The sequence below is a fragment of the Castanea sativa genome, chromosome 11 (genome assembly GCF_040712315.1).
Source record: "Castanea sativa cultivar Marrone di Chiusa Pesio chromosome 11, ASM4071231v1".
NCBI classification, from domain to species: Eukaryota; Viridiplantae; Streptophyta; class Magnoliopsida; order Fagales; family Fagaceae; genus Castanea; species Castanea sativa.
The window spans coordinates 64,085,835-64,102,726 of record NC_134023.1 but is presented as its reverse complement, the minus strand read 5'-3'; the positions used below and the strand labels follow the sequence as shown (position 1 = coordinate 64,102,726).

At 36.4% G+C, this 16,892-nt stretch overlaps 1 protein-coding gene across 1 annotated transcript; it reads left to right on the top strand.

Annotated features, from left to right (window-relative positions):
* On the top strand, positions 1-16,654 carry LOC142614825 (protein transport protein SEC31 homolog B). The gene is made up of 22 exons (XM_075787461.1): positions 1-628; positions 2,141-2,195; positions 2,308-2,430; positions 5,232-5,328; positions 5,407-5,443; positions 5,570-5,675; positions 5,801-5,858; positions 6,754-6,851; positions 6,992-7,111; positions 8,208-8,250; positions 10,177-10,298; positions 10,379-10,506; positions 10,607-11,156; positions 11,309-11,401; positions 12,057-12,242; positions 12,325-12,538; positions 13,356-13,465; positions 13,603-13,755; positions 14,162-14,287; positions 14,404-14,686; positions 15,743-15,981; positions 16,074-16,654. Exons 1-22 carry the CDS (start codon positions 312-314, stop codon positions 16,167-16,169), a joined length of 3,354 nt encoding a protein of 1,117 aa, XP_075643576.1. The 5' UTR covers positions 1-311; the 3' UTR covers positions 16,170-16,654.
* The last annotated feature ends 238 nt before the right edge of the window (positions 16,655-16,892 follow it).

Here is a 16,892-nt window from a genome sequence, read left to right as displayed (position 1 = left end):
GAAAAACGAAAGAGAAAGTGAGAAATGCATCACTCTCTTATTACACACACATTTCTCTCTCAGATCAGATCCTAATAAACCAAAAACCAAAAAAAAAAAAAACCCTAAATCTCAAAACATTTTCTCTCCAATTTTCCTTCTCTCCAATCAGATCCCAAATTCTTCTCCCTATGCAATTGGATCATACATATATATATATATAGAGAGAGAGAGAGAGAGTGATATAGATAGATACGATTTTGTTGTTATTATATAAATATATATATATATATATATATATTTTGTGGTGAATTTAGGGTTTGGAGGTGGGAATGGCGAGCATAAAGGGGGTGAGTAGATCGGCGTCGGTGGCGTTGGCGCCGGACGCGCCTTACATGGCGGCGGGGACGATGGCGGGGGCGGTGGATCTGTCGTTCAGCTCGTCGGCGAGCCTTGAGCTGTTCAAGCTCGACTTCCAGTCCGACGATCACGAGATGCCGCTCGTTGGAGAGACGCCGAGCTCCGAGCGGTTCAACAGGATCACGTGGGGGAAGCCTATCGCCGGAGCGGAGAAGTTCTCGCTCGGTCTCGTTGCCGGTGGTTTAGTCGACGGGACTATTGATATCTGGAACCCTCTCGCTCTGATCCGGTAATTTTTGGTCTGGTTTGGTGAATTGTGTGGATTGAATTGAGCTGAGCTGGTTGCATTGTTTGGGAATTTGTGAAATTTTGGGTTGATTGCATGAGGTGAAAATGAGAGGAATTTTTTGGGTTTTGGATTGATGGAGGGGATTTGGTTTGATTTATCTTCTTTGTTTGGAAATTTTGTGAAATTTTAGTAAATTGCATTGGGTTAAATGAGAGGGAATCGAGTTGATTTGGATTTTCAGTGAATTGGAATGTGGGTTTTTATAAGTATTTATTAGTTTGATTTGATTTGACGAATGGTTGAATTGAATTGAACTGGATGGAATTGGGTGGCATTGATTGGAAGAAATCTGTGAGATTAGTTAATTGCATTGGGTTAAATGAGAGGGAATCGAGGAAAGATTTGGATTTTCAGTCAATTGAGATGTGGGTTTTTAGATTTATGTTTTTATTTGTTTAGATTTTGGAATTGAAGCTGCATTTGTATTGCCTAGGTATTGTCTTTTAGTTAGAGAATTTATAAGTTTGTTTTGATTTGGCAAATGGTTGAATTGAATTGAGCTGGATGGAATTGGGTGGCATTGTTTGGAAGAAATCTGTGAGATTTAGTTAATTGCATTGGCTTAAATGAGAGGGAATTGAGGAAAGATTTGGATTTTCAGTGAATTGAGATGTGGGTTTTGAGATTTATGTTTTTATTTGTTTAGATTTTGGAATTGAAGCTGCATTTTTATTTCCTACATATTGTCTTTTATAAGTTTGATTTGATTTGGCGAGTGGTTGAATTGAATTGAGTTGGATGGAGTTGGCTGGCATTGTTTGGAAGAAATCTGTGAGATTTAGTTAATTGTGTTTGGTGAAATGAGAGGGAATTTAGTGTTGGGTTCGATTGGATTGTTGGAGGGGATCTAGTCTTTGGGTGAATTGGAATTTGGGTTTTTAATTTTTTTCTTGTTGTTTAGGTTTTGCAATTGAGGTGGATTTTGTATATCACAGGCATTGTTTTTGTTTGGATTTGTTTCTTTGTGATCACAATTTGTAAGATTTGATTACCGGAACACCAGACACATGGTAGGCAATTTATAAGTCTGGCCAGCTCATGTGGGTTGTTTGTTTATTTTATTTTGAATATGGTAGTTGGTTTCTGGGGATTATGATGTGTTTATAAATTGTTGTTTGGAATTCACTTTTTGTTGTGGGATTGGATAATTGGTTGGTTATCTACCTGGGAAATTGGTTGAGAGAATGAGATTTTGAAATTTGTCATTTTTAGTATTGAAATGGATTCTGATGTGGTGAGATGAGTGTTTCTTGTGAATTTTTTTTGCTATATTTGGTTGCTTTGAAAGCTGTGAGAAAGAGAGTGAAATATTGGGTTTAAGCCTAGATGGGTCCCCCTCCCCCCCCCCCCCCCCCTACTTTTTTCTCTGTGACTTATTGTATGAATCTAGTAATTCTGCTGTTTTGGATTTTTTGGCTTCTCTTTTCATTATAGTCTTGTTTTTGTTCTTAGGTCTGAAGCAAGTGAAAATGCTCTCGTTGGGCATCTTTCGAGGCATAAAGGGCCAGTGAGTTTACTACTTTTGCAATATGTTAACCTCCTCTTAGTTATTCCTTTGCCCCTTTGATGTTTGATGATAACAAATCATTCTTTATAAAGCATTTTTTAATCAATTTCAGGTACGTGGTCTTGAATTTAACGCCATTGCACCAAACTTACTTGCATCTGGTGCTGATGATGGTGAAATCTGTATTTGGGATTTGGCCAACCCTGCAGAACCTTCTCATTTTCCACCCCTCAGGGTAGGTAGTCCTTACTTGTCACTCATGTATCTGAAGCCTTAGGTTTCTTTAATAGATGTGCTAACTCCATCTCAATTCCCCCCCCCCCTCTGATCATGCCCATGATCTTATTTAGTTGTTTTTTTTTTTGGGGGGGGGGGGAGGGGGAATCTATATACGTCGCTATAATTTGTCCTTAAACATGGCATTTGAAAAAGCTTGGAGGGGTCTATAATGTGTTTCTGCCTTTGTGTAATGTGCAGAAACTTATTTTAATTTGTAAATTTGTGTAATAATGTATATATATTTTAAATTTTCTATAATTTATAAGTAAATTTTGGCACTGTGGACAAGAGGAAGGGAAGATTCAAACTACCGACCTCCGGTTCAGAAGTCGTGATTTCTGCAGATTTTGCTACCCCTTGGGCCTATATCTGATGATATCTCTAGTAGAAGTATATATTTTTGATAAATTAGTAAAATTTATTGATCAAAAAGAGATGACAACCAGTACACAGGAAGTGTACTGGTAGCATGCCAGAATTACATAAAAGTACAGAAATCTACAAATTCTAGCAAACTAGAGAAAGAATGAGTAATGACCAGCTTCACCACCAGCATAGCCTGTTCAGTGTCTTCAAATGTCCTGCCATTCCATTCTTTCAATATTATACAAAGAGGGATTGCACTCCAAAGATCTCCATTATGATGTCTAGGAAGCCACCCCTTCCAACAAGCCAATAGATCCGTCACCCTCATAGGCATAGCCCAGTGTACCCCAAATAAAGAAAGAGCTAGTGCCCAAAGTTCTCTGACCATAGAGCAATGCAACAGTAAATGATCAACATATTCCCTATCTTGCTTACGCATACAACACCAATTTACTAGAATAAGACCTTGCTGTCGTAGATTTTTAGTTGTGAGAATCTTCCCTAATGCAGCTGACCAGGAAAAAAGCTACCTTGAGATGACCTTTGACCTTCCAAATACTCTTCCATGCAAAATCAACAACACCCTCACCATGCAGCGCTCTATAGAACGATTTAACTAGAAAAAGTTTGCTCCTTGTTGGCTTCCAACAGATACTATCTTCTTCTTCCCTTCGAACGTTTATATATAAATAAGAGAATGGAGGCCTGTCATCATTCCTTGCTACCAGTCATGCAAAGCACTATAAAAGGAAATCTCTCATACAATCTGATCTGCCCTCCAACTCAGTAAATCTGCTACTGCAGCGTCCTTTCTTTTAGCAAGAGTATAGAGCCTGGGAATGTCTCTTTAAGAGCCCCATCCCTGCACCATTTATCATGTCAAAACCGAACATTTTTACTTCAACCTCAAAACTAATAGATCCAGAAAATTAATTCCAGCTCCTCTGAATATGTTTCCAAAGGTGAACTCCATGAGGTCCAACCACTAAGCACCAGCCACCCCACTCAACACAAAACTTGATCGCAACAACTCTTCTCCAAAGGGCATTTTTTTCTGTGGCAAAACCCTAAAGCCATTTACCCAGTAAGGCTTGATTGAAAGAGTGTAGATGGAGAATGACTAGCCCCCCGGCCTGAAAAGATTCACAAATCTGATTCCAATTTACAAGATAAAACTTAAATTCATCAGACAATCCAACCCACAGAAAATATCTTTGTAACTTTTCAATTTGAGCCACTACACTAGAACGAAGAGGAAATAATATGGAGGCAAACTAGATAAAGTACTCTTTACTAGAGTTAGCCTACCTCCCTTCCACAAATGAAGCTTCTTCCACCCTGCCAATCTTTGTTTTATCTTTTCAAGGACCAGTTTCCAAATTTCCTTGGCTTTAAATCTGGTACACATCGGCAGTCCTATCTCAACCTGGTTGGCATCTCCTTGTCTTGCCCCCCTTTTGATCTCTTAGTTTCTTTTTGAACATATTTAGATGATGAAAAAGTAGAATTCAGCCCAACTCTCCCTGTTGTACTCTTTTTCTCTTATCTTGTAGTTTAGCCATAGTGTACTAAACAGGGGAGTCAATACCGTTTCATACTGGCCAGTATTTTCCGTTCTGAAACTCGCTCCGGTACACCCTGTTTCGTCTTGCTCTAAATACCAGACCATTTCGGAAGGTACCGGCCATTTCGGCCATTCCGGATGAAAAATGTATTTCAGTCCGAAATGGTTTCTTCTGCAATTTTTTCATTTAAACCAAAAAAAAAAAAACAATCAAACAAACCGTGAACCAGAGGTTAACAGAGGTGTGGTGGTGGACCTAGTGGCGTTGCTTTAGTTGGGCTGAGCGGAACTGAAGCTTGGTATCGTCATTTTATGGAAGAAAGAAAGAATAGTTGAATAAGTGGAGAAGGAGATGAGGAGAAAAAGTAACAAAAAGAAAATACAATAAAAAATAAGAAATGGTTGAATAAAGGTGTGGCTGAGGGATAAGGAGTAGAGTTATTGTCCACACCAACTCTCTTCTATTTCCAAGGCAATAACATGGGTCTTACAAGTTTCAATTTTGAAATTTTACTTTCTATTTTTATCCGTACTTATATTTAATTTAATTTATTTTATTTTTTAAGTCTTAGATAATGTCAGACTGACATGATATGTTGGACTTGGGCCATTTTTATTGGGTATGTTGAACTAAACATATAGGATATAAATTTAATAACTATATACACACTTTTAACTCAATGCATATATGGTATATAAGTATTAGCAGTAATCCCGAAATGGTACACCAATATTAACCGGTATTGAAATATTTCATTTTTTTGAACAAACTGAAACGCCTTCTGGTATGGTATTGACTCCCTTGATACTAAATGTGCCCAATGCAGGGTAGCGGCTCTGCTGCTCAGGGTGAAATTTCATTCTTATCTTGGAATAGCAAGGTTCAACATATATTGGCATCCACCTCATATAATGGAACAACGGGTGAGGATAAAAATGGAATTTTTAAGTTATTGGTTATCTGTTTATTATTGTTTGTAATGTATTCTATTTTTTTTTCAGTGGTTTGGGACCTAAAGAAGCAAAAACCAGTAATAAGGTAATTTTTTTTGCTACTAATATGAAGTCTCTTTTTTTTTTTTCTCCAATTTTTTTGGGTGCTGCAGCCTGATGTGAACTCCTGGTATGATCTTTGAATATCTCACGTGGCCTCTGTCAATTGCAGCTTTTCAGATTCAGTTAGAAGGCGGAGCTCTGTTTTGCAGTGGAATCCTGATATTGCAACTCAGCTTGTTGTTGCATCAGATGAAGATAGTTCACCTTCTGTGAGGGTATTGACTTTGAGAAAGATGTTGCTTTACTTGAGTGCAAAATATGATTTTGAGGTTATGTAATTAGGAAAAAGAAAAAAAAAAGGTCTTCTGTTCATTAATTTATAGCAATTTTATGCAAGCAGTTATGGGATATGCGGAATATAATGACACCAGTTAAAGAGTTCACGGGGCATACTAAAGGTAATGATACTTTGTAGCATGATATTCCATTTTAACTGTATTATTGTTTTTATCAGTTTATGTTTATATGATTGCTGTTTTGGGATACCATTAGCCATGCATTACTTTTTGAATTTTTTTTCCCTATCCCTCTCTTGTGCTTCCATATGTCTAAAATAATTGAATTTGATTGTATACCCAATTTGCAGTAGCTGCTTGAGGAGTATTATTTGGTGATTACTATTTTTATCCTTCAAATAGAAAGTACTCATCATTTATTTATCTGATTAATAGGAAATTATTTTGCCTTTTCTCATCATTTTTCCCTTATAAACTTCTCATGCTTTTCAAATTGACTATGAGTCACCTTTCCTTTATGAGGTCAGCTGTTCAGGCATGTTCTTTAGTTGTAGATTCATCCAATATTTTGTTGCCCTGTTTCCCCATCGTTTGTATAACATTGAATGAGTATGGTAGCTATTCTATATATGCTTTATTGGAAACCTATTTAGGAAATTGACTCCAGTTTCATAGTGACTGAAGTTTATTCATGCCAAATTATGATCCTCATGATGCTTACATGCGAATCCAGATGTACATAGTATTATAAATCGAATTATCTTTGAAGTTCAAATATTTTTTTAATTGCTGCCTGATTATGTATATAATGGGTGCCATATTACTAGATTATAGAAGCTTTTGTTTTGTTTTGTGATTTTGTTAAATGCATACAGAGATATGGATTTCTATATGTTTTTCTAGTCACCAATGACTGGTGCTGTAGTATTTAATTAATGCCACCTTAGTTGGCTATGCAGTACATATACTTCCAATTTCCAATATACAATTATCAAAATTTTAGTTTTGTTGTGCATGATGTTGAATATTTTCCACCTTTCTGCATTTCTTACATCAGGTGTAATTGCGATGGCGTGGTGTCCCATTGACAGTTCTTATTTGATTACCTGTGCCAAAGATAGTCGAACTATTTGCTGGGATACTGTTTCTGGAGAGGTATGGAATTTGGCCTTCCTTATCATGGGTCTGTAATTTTTTTTGGAGATTGTCCTATTATGATTTTTCTTCTGGGTTGTTCTTCAGTATAGGATACTTTTTGCTATGGTAACACTTCTTTGTTTTTGATTTTGACTCAGATTGTTTCTGAACTGCCTACTGGTACCAACTGGAATTTTGATGTACACTGGTATTCAAAGATACCTGGGGTTATATCAGCATCTTCATTTGATGGAAAAATTGGAATTTATAACATTGAGGTATATACCAATTATATTTTTTTTGATAAATATATACCAATTATATTTTTATAGCTGTCTAAAAGGTTCTGCTTTCTTTCGAGCCTTATAACAAGTTGTAAGTTGGCAACAATTAAAATGGAAAATAATTGAGTAAAGCGATGGATCTTTTTATGCACATTATATGCCATTTTATCAATAACTGCAATTTAGTATGAGTGCTAAAGAGATGAGTGGGACAAAAGGGTGTAAGGGGGATGGGTAGAGCAACACGGGAATATTGCATTTACAATTTTTGTGGCATCCGGATTCCAATATTGATAAATGACAACATGAACAAAAATAGAATGGACAATGATTGCATTTGTGCGAATGTAGAGTTGGTGTTAATTGAGGATTAGATTAAGGGATGGCGTTAGAAGTGCAAAGAAATTTTATTTAAAATTTGGTCTTATTTAATTTTGGAGTCAATTGAATATTTATTGGATAATTGCATTTTATTTTTGGTTTTAGTAGTTAATCAGTATCATTAGTATCTTTATTTATATCCTAGAGTCAGTGTTGTTTTTTGTAATTCAATAATTGAGATTTCTCAAGTCGTTTAGAATTAGGTTTCCTTAGTCAATTAGAATTAGAATTAAGGTTTCCTATATTAGTTAGAATTAGGGTTTAGTAGTCTATATAAGCACAATAATATACTCCTATGGAGAATTAATATTTTGATGATGAATAAAATGTCTCTTGAAATTGTCCCAATGGTTCGGTGCTAACTCTAGCCAACCCTAGAAGCTAACTCCTAGAGGTTTTCTTTTGCTCGGTTTGACTCCAAGCAAGCCTAGGTGTTGACTTCTAGGTTACGTATCCCTTTATTTCTTGTTCTTTAATTTTGTTGTTGCATTGTTTTGGTTTGTCCTGCGTTAGGGAACTTGTCTAATATGGTTTGGAATGTGGAACAAAGTTTCTATGAAAACCTGATCTTGAAATTCAGAAAGCACACTGCTAAATCACCCATGCTCATTTGGGTTTTTCCAACCCTGGTAGAACAGGTTGATTCATTTGCAAAATGGCCTATAGTGGAACCTTCTTTTGTAATGGATTTCACTTAATTCTTTTACAGGGTTGCAGTCGATATGGCGTTGGAGAGAATGAGTTTGGTGCAGGTAATTTTTTCTTATTAGCTCTCATAAATCATATCATCAATTTGCCTACAGTGGTTTGATATGCATACTGGCGTTTATTTTTACATGCATTGTCTTGGCCACGGTAGCTTGTTTCTTAAAAGATTTGGGGGAGAAATTAGCACTTATTGGTTTTGAAATAAGTGAGATTTGAGCTTGTCTTTATGTTGTGTCTTGAACTCAACTATTGATTCATCTCTTGAAATGATAGGTTTTAGTTGGCAAGAAGTTAACATGTAAATGATAGGCTTTGGTGTACTTCAAAGGATATTAAAGTCTTTTTTATGGGCAAGTTACATATGTACCAAATGTGTGCCGCCTGAGCTAGAGTTCATTGGTGATATAATACAAAAGTATCTTTTGTAGACATTCATACACTATATGTGTGTGTATATGGAAATAAACAATCTTCTGTTTACTTGTTTATTATTTTTGGGTTGTGGGTCACTAGTAAGTCACTTCTAAAAGGAGTTGGTTGTTTTGAGGATTGGGTAATGGTGGCTAATATGGGTCTATATGATCAATCAACACACATCCTATCCTCTAAAGTGTATGGTGCAATCGACATACAACATTGGGTTTGGTCATGTTCAAGGAGAGTGATTAAGGCACCAGTAAGGAAGAGTGAGTTGATCCAAGTTGAGGGACTGAAAAAGTTAGAGGCAGACCAAAATAGCATGACTAGAAGTAATAAAAATGGACATGTCAGTTAAGGAAGTAACCAAGAGTATGATTTCAGAGAGAATAGAATGGAGAAGAACACATGTGGTTGACCCTAACTAATGTTGAGGTTCCATAGCTGAGCCCAAAAGTTTGAGACTAAGGCTTTGTTGTTGTAATTCTCTTCTGATTTGAAGTTAGTTGTCTGGTTTAATCCATCAATCAATGGAAAAAATTTAATCTTAAAAAATTTTAAATCAGTTGGCAGTGTTTTTCTTGGTTATATAGGATGAAACACTTTCTGAACTCGTATGCTTATGACTTTGTTGCTGATCATGTCTTGGACATTTTTTTTTCAAGTCTTCTTCTAAATTGGTGCAACCCTTTGGGTAATTGATTCTTGTAGACACAATGCCATTCAATTGACATCCTGCAAGCTCAATTTTGATTTTGCCATTTTGAATTCACAAGCGTAACACTGCCTCTGCAGCATTGTTAATAGATTGGCCTTCAGGCTAAATGGCATCTCCACCTCTGTACAAGACTGGGGGTGGCTGAGATGCTGCAGATTCCAGTCTTGCAGAGTGCAAGTTCAACAACGCCTTAGTTCCAAAACATGGTTGGAATGATTTGAGCCACACTTTGACAAAGATCATTGTTTTTATTATTTTGTTTCTTGAGTTTCTTGTTATAACATTATTTTTTGGGGGTTGGATCTAGTGTCCGTTTGGGAATAGCTTATCTAGCTTTTTGCTAAAAGTATGCTAAAGTGGACTTTTACCTTGAAAAAAGTGAGAAAAAGTGGGAAAAGTGAAAAAAGTGAGGTTTTAAAAAGTTGTATATAAAAGTTAAAAGCTAAAAGCTAATACTAAAACTCGATGCCAAATTCAGCCCTATTATTCTTCTTTTATATGATTATTAAATGTCAAAACATCGTATTCATTATAGAATTTCCATTCTGTAGTTGTTTGACCCATTAGCTTACATATGCAAGTCCGGAATTTCGTTGGGTAATTGCAAGTGAAATAAACAATTGTTTCTTTATAAAATGCATGAGTTGTGAGTTCATACAGGGAAGAGAAGATTGTACAGTGTGTGAAGTAATTTAGGAATTGATGCATGCCAGTACTTATTCCTATTTCTCCTCCTTTCCCCCTCCTTTCATCCCACAATCATTTGTTGTTACTTTCTGTAATTGATTATATTTCCTGTGAAATTCAGTTTCATAGTAATACTTTTTTTATGCAGCTCCTCTGAGAGCTCCAAAATGGTATAAACGTCCTGCTGGGGCATCTTTTGGCTTTGGTGGCAAGCTTGTAGGATTTCGCCCTAGGCCCTCTGCTGCAGGTGTTCCAGCTGGTGCTTCAGAGGTATCTTTATTGGTCAATGTCTCTTTGTTCTCTTATTTTATGTTGCATTTGTTTGTTAATTTTTTTCCCTCTTTGTTCAGGTTTATGTCCACACCTTAGTTACTGAAGACAGTTTGGTCAGTCGATCGTCTGAATTTGAAGCTGCAATTCAAAATGGGGAAAGGTCTTTGTTGAGAGTACTTTGTGAGAAAAAGTCACAAGAGACTGAGTATGTTATCTTTACTGGCGAACAAATATTTTTTCTTTTGCTATTAGAAGTTGCTTTAATACTTTTGCATCTCTTGATTCCTTTTGAGCTGTTTTAACAGATCTGAGGATGACCGAGAAACATGGAACTTCTTGAAGGTTATGTTTGAAGATGATGGGACAGCAAGGACAAAGCTGCTCTCCCACCTTGGTTTCAGTGCACCTATTAAAGAAAAAGATAGTGTCGAAGATCTTTCCCAGGAAGTAAAAGCACTTGAACTTGACGATACCGTAACTGAGAAGGTTGGATATGGGGGTGATAAAGAAGTTGTTTTCCCTACCGATAATGGGGAAGATTTCTTTAACAATCTTAGCCCAGCTGGAACGCCTGTGTCTACCTCTCGTGGTGAAAACTTTGCTATTGGAGATACTGCTCCTGATTCAGAACAATTGCAACAAGAACCAGATGGATTTGAGGAGAGCACTGACCCAGCATTTGATGATGCTGTCCAAAGTGCTTTAATTGTTGGAGATTACAAGGGGGCAGTTGAACAGTGCATATCTGCAAATAAAATGGCTGATGCTTTAGTTATTGCTAATGTTGGTGGTGCATCCTTGTGGGAGAGCACACGGGATCAATACTTTAAGATTAGCCGATCACCTTACCTAAAGGTAGTTTATTTATCTTGAATAGCCTCATCTTACTTTGATGAACATATGAAGCTATGTAAAACGATTGGAGATAAATATTTTTTTATCTTATCAATCGATTATTAACAATGTATTTATAATGTCTCTTTCATACATGGGGGTTTCATTTTCAGGTTGTTTCTGCAATGGTGAACAATGATCTCTTGAGCCTTGTAAATACAAGGCCCCTGAAATTCTGGAAAGAAACACTTGCTCTTCTCTGTAGTGTAAGTTTTATTACTCCTGGCAAAGATAGAGTTCTTTTTTGTGACATTCCAGCGCATTGTTACAATTTAGATGCATGGACAGTTAAATCAATTTTTTTATTGAATCCAAATAAATGGTATATATATTTCCCCTCTTAGTTTGCTGAATGGTTTATTATGATCTTGAATGCTGTGGAGTGGTTATCTGTTACCTGCATTTACGTAGTATCTCATCCTTTTCATGTTGATGTTAGCAAATGGTATACTCAACCTGTCTGACCTCCCTCCTCATGCCCACAGCTAAATGTAGTTGCAAGAATTGCTAGAGATATTGTTTCTTTTATGAGCGTCTTTTGTCTAAATTATCCTTGCATTCAGACATTATTATTAGAAGTCAACAGTCTGCCTCTTGAAACTATGAATTTAATGAGTTTCTGTTTCTGGATTTATTGTGGAGGTAATGAACTCTTGACCTGATGATCTTCTGTGCTATGGCCCAAGAGACAGACAAGTCAAATTAAACATATTTGTTTCTTACTTTTAATGATGGCTATCCTGTAGTAGTTACTGTAAGAAATAGTTTCTTGTGCAATTAATTGCATTGATCATGAAGTTATTGTGTCTGCTAAATTCTTATTCCTTCTTTTTTCCCTAAAAAAAAATCATCATCAAACAGTTTGCACAGAGAGAGGAATGGACTATGCTCTGTGACACACTTGCTTCGAAACTCATGACCGCTGGTAACACGTTGGCTGCTACTCTTTGTTATATATGTGCCGGAAATATTGATAAAACAGTGGAAATTTGGTCAAGGAGTCTTAGAACTGAGCATGAAGGGAAATCCTATGTTGAGCTTCTTCAGGTTAATTTGGTACTTGTAGAGGTGTATTTTGACCTGTATATTCTGGCCACAATACTTATTTATTTTTTAATCATTTGATTAGGATTTGATGGAAAAGACTATTGTCCTTGCCTTGGCAACTGGGCAGAAGCGATTTAGTGCATCTTTGTGTAAGCTTGTTGAAAAATATGCTGAAATTTTAGCAAGTCAAGGGCTTTTAACAACAGCAATGGAGTACCTTAAACTTTTGGGCTCTGATGAATTGTCACCTGAACTTGTGATCTTAAGGGATCGAATTGCACTTGCTACAGAACCTGGTATGTGATTTTGGTAATATCTTTCATGTAGTGTAAGAACCCTGGTGGTTGCTGGATGAAATTTGTGGTTCATTCTTCTCATATAATTTTGGCATGTTTTATTTTCAAAACACTATCGTTCTTGCTTTTTTTATTCTGCTGTTTTTATGTAACCAGTGGCTTCCAGTCACCTTTGTGGAACTGGAAAAAGAAAAGTTGGTTGTACCCAATGCACAAAGATCCCACTTTTATGGGGTCTAGGAGAGGTGATTGGTAGGCAGCCTTATCAATCAAAAAAAGTGATTGGTAAAGAGCCTTACCCTCAATTGTTTTGGAGAGACTACTTCCTGAACCCAAACCCTAAAAATGACATGAATGGAATAAGATGGTGAGTCAAAATTGAAATGTCTGGCCCCATGGCCTTTGCCTTAGCCAACTGGTGTGGTTTTGACCAACTAGGAGCCCCCATGCGTGATCTTGTATCTCTCATGGAAAATTGTTTCTTAGTGTTTAATATTTGTATTTCTGTTTCCAATCTGCCATATATAATGATATCAAGAAATTGGTAGAATCTCATTTACATTGACATGGGATGAGCAACCATCATCTAAGAGACCTGGTTAGTTTCATTTATTATACTAGGAGATCTACTTCACTAGGTAATTAGAACAAATTAGTTTCCATCAAATCTTATGAATATAGATGACTTTTAATAGCATAGAATTGGATGCTAAAATTGTTCTTTTAAATATGCTGATTTTAATGGGGCCAGCTCTATGATATAGCTTTTTTTTTTGCCTCAATATGTGGTTTCAGTTGATGAATTTGTTTGTTGCAGAGAAAGAAGCCAGGGTTATGCCTCTTGAAAACTCTCAAACACAAAGTGCAGCAGTGTATGGTGCTGCTCAATCCAATTATGGCTATGATACTTCTCAAACATATTATCAGGTGTTTATTTGTGACTCTCTTTTCAGTGTGATGCAGTCGTCTCAGCTGCTGTTTAATTGCAAACATTGTTGCATTTCTCCGAGTTATTCTAATGTGTATTTGTTATCCTTTGAATTTTTTTAATGCGTATTGCTTAGGAAACTGCGCCATCACAAATGCAGCCTAGCATTCCCAGCAGTCCATATGGTGGAAATTATCAGCCTTCCTCAAGTTCTCCTTATGGAGCATATGGAACTCCTGCTCCGTATCAGCCCCCAAATATATTCCTTCCATCACAGACACCTTCCCAGGTATTTTTTGTTATACAGTTCATCTAGTACTATTGGTTTTATTTGGTGTTCAGTATATAAAATTTCTTAGCAATGCTATAGACCTGCTAAATTATGCTTATTTGTATTTTGTATCGTATTTATATGCTGTCCAACTATTACATGGACCAATTATATCCAGTCTGTCTGAGCTGGTAGTGGTTCACTTATAAATCTTCTGAATCAAACTTAATTTCCCTTCCATCTATATTTTATAATATATAAAGTTGTTCTGGGTTGTCATTTCTGGCATTTAACATTGTGTTGGTCATCAAACTCTCACCATATTTTCTGTGTAGATTTTATTTTACAGATTTTTTCCTGTCACTTGCTATAAATAATCCTTTTAGACATGAGTTTTATGGCCTTTTTTATTTCTCTCTTCTAGCCAAATTTTGCTGCACCTCCCGTTACTGCTGAGCCTGTTGCAAGGCCCTTTATTCCCACAACTCCCGCTATGCTGAAAAATGCAGGGCAATATCAGCAACCCACATTGGGTTCTCAGTTGTATCCTGTAAGTATATTCCCTTTTGATGTGTGTGCGTGTGAGATTTGTAGTTGGATGTCAAAATGCAATATTGTAAGCAACTTGTGAGTGATATACCCAAAAATTCATTGTATATGTTTCAGGGAACTGCTAACCCTACTTATCAACCTGTACCATCTGGGAATGTTCCAGCTGCCCCTATTACATCACAACCAGGCTCAGTTCCTGGCCATACAATGCCACATGTTGTAGCTCCCACCCCATCCCTGAAGGGATTTATGCCAGTTAATTCAGCGGTTGTTCAAAGAACTGGTATAGGTTCAATGCAACCACACAGTCCCACTCAGGCAGCATCAGTGCAACCCACCATTACACCTGCAGCTCCACCGCCTACTGTACAGACAGTTGATACTTCAAATGTACCAGGTATTTATTTTTATATATTTATAAATTTTACTTGATTAATCCATTGATTCTTTGAGGAATAAAATTTACTTTCACATAGCCCTGCTTGTTCAAAAACTAATATAATGTAAATATAAAAAGAATAGCCGGCATTACACACTATCCTGGAGATTCTGATGGCATTAGATGTCAACTATAGGAACTCTTAAGGTAATGAGTGGTGACAGGTAGCAGTGGCAATCTTTTGTCTCTCAGGTTTTGTATTTAAAAATTCAGACAGTCTGGATAGTAATACAAACTAGTTGTTTGTTAATTAATGGGATGCATGTCTCATCTTATCAATAGAGGTTTTTATGCATTTTTCAATTCTGCACACCTTTTGACATCTAACCAGATGTACCTGAGGGAAAAGATGGATCTTGGATCTTAATAAACTATGCATGCAACCAGAAAAAAGGCTTTTTCATGTTCTCTATTTTTTTTGGTCCAAGCAAAAATAGTGGTTTAGAAAAACAAAAGTTGGATTAGTCCTGTGTGGTCAGAATTTAGTCCATTCTGGTTCTGCTTCTCCTAGTAATTTTGAAATTTTGGGTCTCGGTGTGTTGTACTGATGATTTGTTATGCTAGGTTAGCTGGGTTTTATTGATTTCATAATTTTTTTTTTACAGAATAGTGTTCTCATACATGGAACCAATCTTGGAAGTAGGCCATTTTGGTTGAAATAATTGTTGGTAACCAGTTTGACATTTTGTCTCATATCATGCAAAAAAGAAAATAGTAAGTTAAATAACTAAAAAGAAGTTAAACAAGTATCTTTTTACTCTTGCATGGTGTTTTGATTCTTTTGAAGCCCTTCCATGCTTCCACGCCTACTGACAATTGTTTAATATCATTTTTGGTTGAGTGGTCTATGGGAACACTTAACATCTTGAGTTAGTTTCAGTTAGGTAAAGTTCTGAAAGCTGAATATTTGTCCTAATAAAAAATTCGCTTCTGCTTTATTTGTTTTCCTCCTATGCTCTTATCATTCACTTTGCTATTTAATGCTGATGTTTGTTATTGCTAAACTTGCCCCAGTGCACCAAAAATCTGTCATCGCAACATTGACAAGACTTTTCAATGAGACATCAGAAGCACTGGGAGGGTCACGTGCAAATCCAGCAAAGAAGCGTGAAATAGAAGACAATTCAAGGAAATTAGGTGCCTTGTTTGCAAAACTTAACAGTGGGGACATATCGAAGAATGCTTCCGATAAGCTTGTTCAGCTCTGCCAGGCTTTGGACGGTGGCGATTTCAGTACTGCTCTTCAAATCCAGGTACATTTCTTTAACATTCATACACTTCATTTAGGTTGCAAAACTTGAAATATTAAATTCTATTTGTTTGCTTTTGTTTCTGCCTGGTTCAGGTACTACTCACAACTAGTGAGTGGGATGAGTGCAACTTCTGGCTAGCTACGCTAAAGCGAATGATCAAGACCAGGCAGAATGTCAGAATAAATTAACGAAGGCATGGGGAATCCTTCTAAAATCTGTTTCCTGGATTGGAATTTTTTTACCTGTGTGGGTATCTTCTTGGAGGGATAATCTTTTCTTCAATGTACACAAGACTGGCTTCTATAGATTGCAGCTGCAGGAATTTGGTTCTTCACAATATATTGACTGGCTTTCAGTTAAAAGCTATTTTTGGAAGCTGTTAGTGGAGATAGTTTTCATGACATAATGGACTGTGGATGGTTATTTTTTTTATTAATACTTGTAGTGTTGAGAAATAGTGTTTTTTTTTCTTCTTGAATTTTAAAGTTCATAGATGGTTTACTTTCCCTTTTTGGCTGTTCAAAAGTCTTAGTGAGCTGCTTTAAGCCGTTTTCTGTTGTCACATTACTTAATTTTTTTTCTTTTTTTCTTTTGGCACTTAAACTGTACCAGCCTTGTGATTTTATCATGAATATGAACGCAAATATTTGAATAATAGAGCATGATTCGTTGAGATGAGTGGCGTTTGAATGCTATTTTTATGTTTAGTACCTGTTTTTTAATGGTTACAATGTACCATCTAGCAAAGCCTTCTTGTTTTATATTTTAATCTACTCTTGAGTTGAAGTTTTCTACTGTGGTGAGGGATGCCTAGCAGCAGCCCCCAAGTTGGTGCTTATTTCATGGTAGGTTTGAACGTATCAAATATTGCGGACTTTTTTACCAGCATTCTCGAGTGGGAATGGGACTTA

Coding starts and splice junctions, on each gene's coding strand:
- LOC142614825 (XM_075787461.1), top strand. CDS start 312: ATGGCGAGCATAAAGGGGGTGAGTAGATCGGCGTCGGTGGCGTTGGCG. Junction 12,539..13,355: donor TGCACTTGCTACAGAACCTG/GTATGTGATTTT, acceptor TGTTTGTTGCAG/AGAAAGAAGCCAGGGTTATG. Junction 14,288..14,403: donor TGGGTTCTCAGTTGTATCCT/GTAAGTATATTC, acceptor TATATGTTTCAG/GGAACTGCTAACCCTACTTA.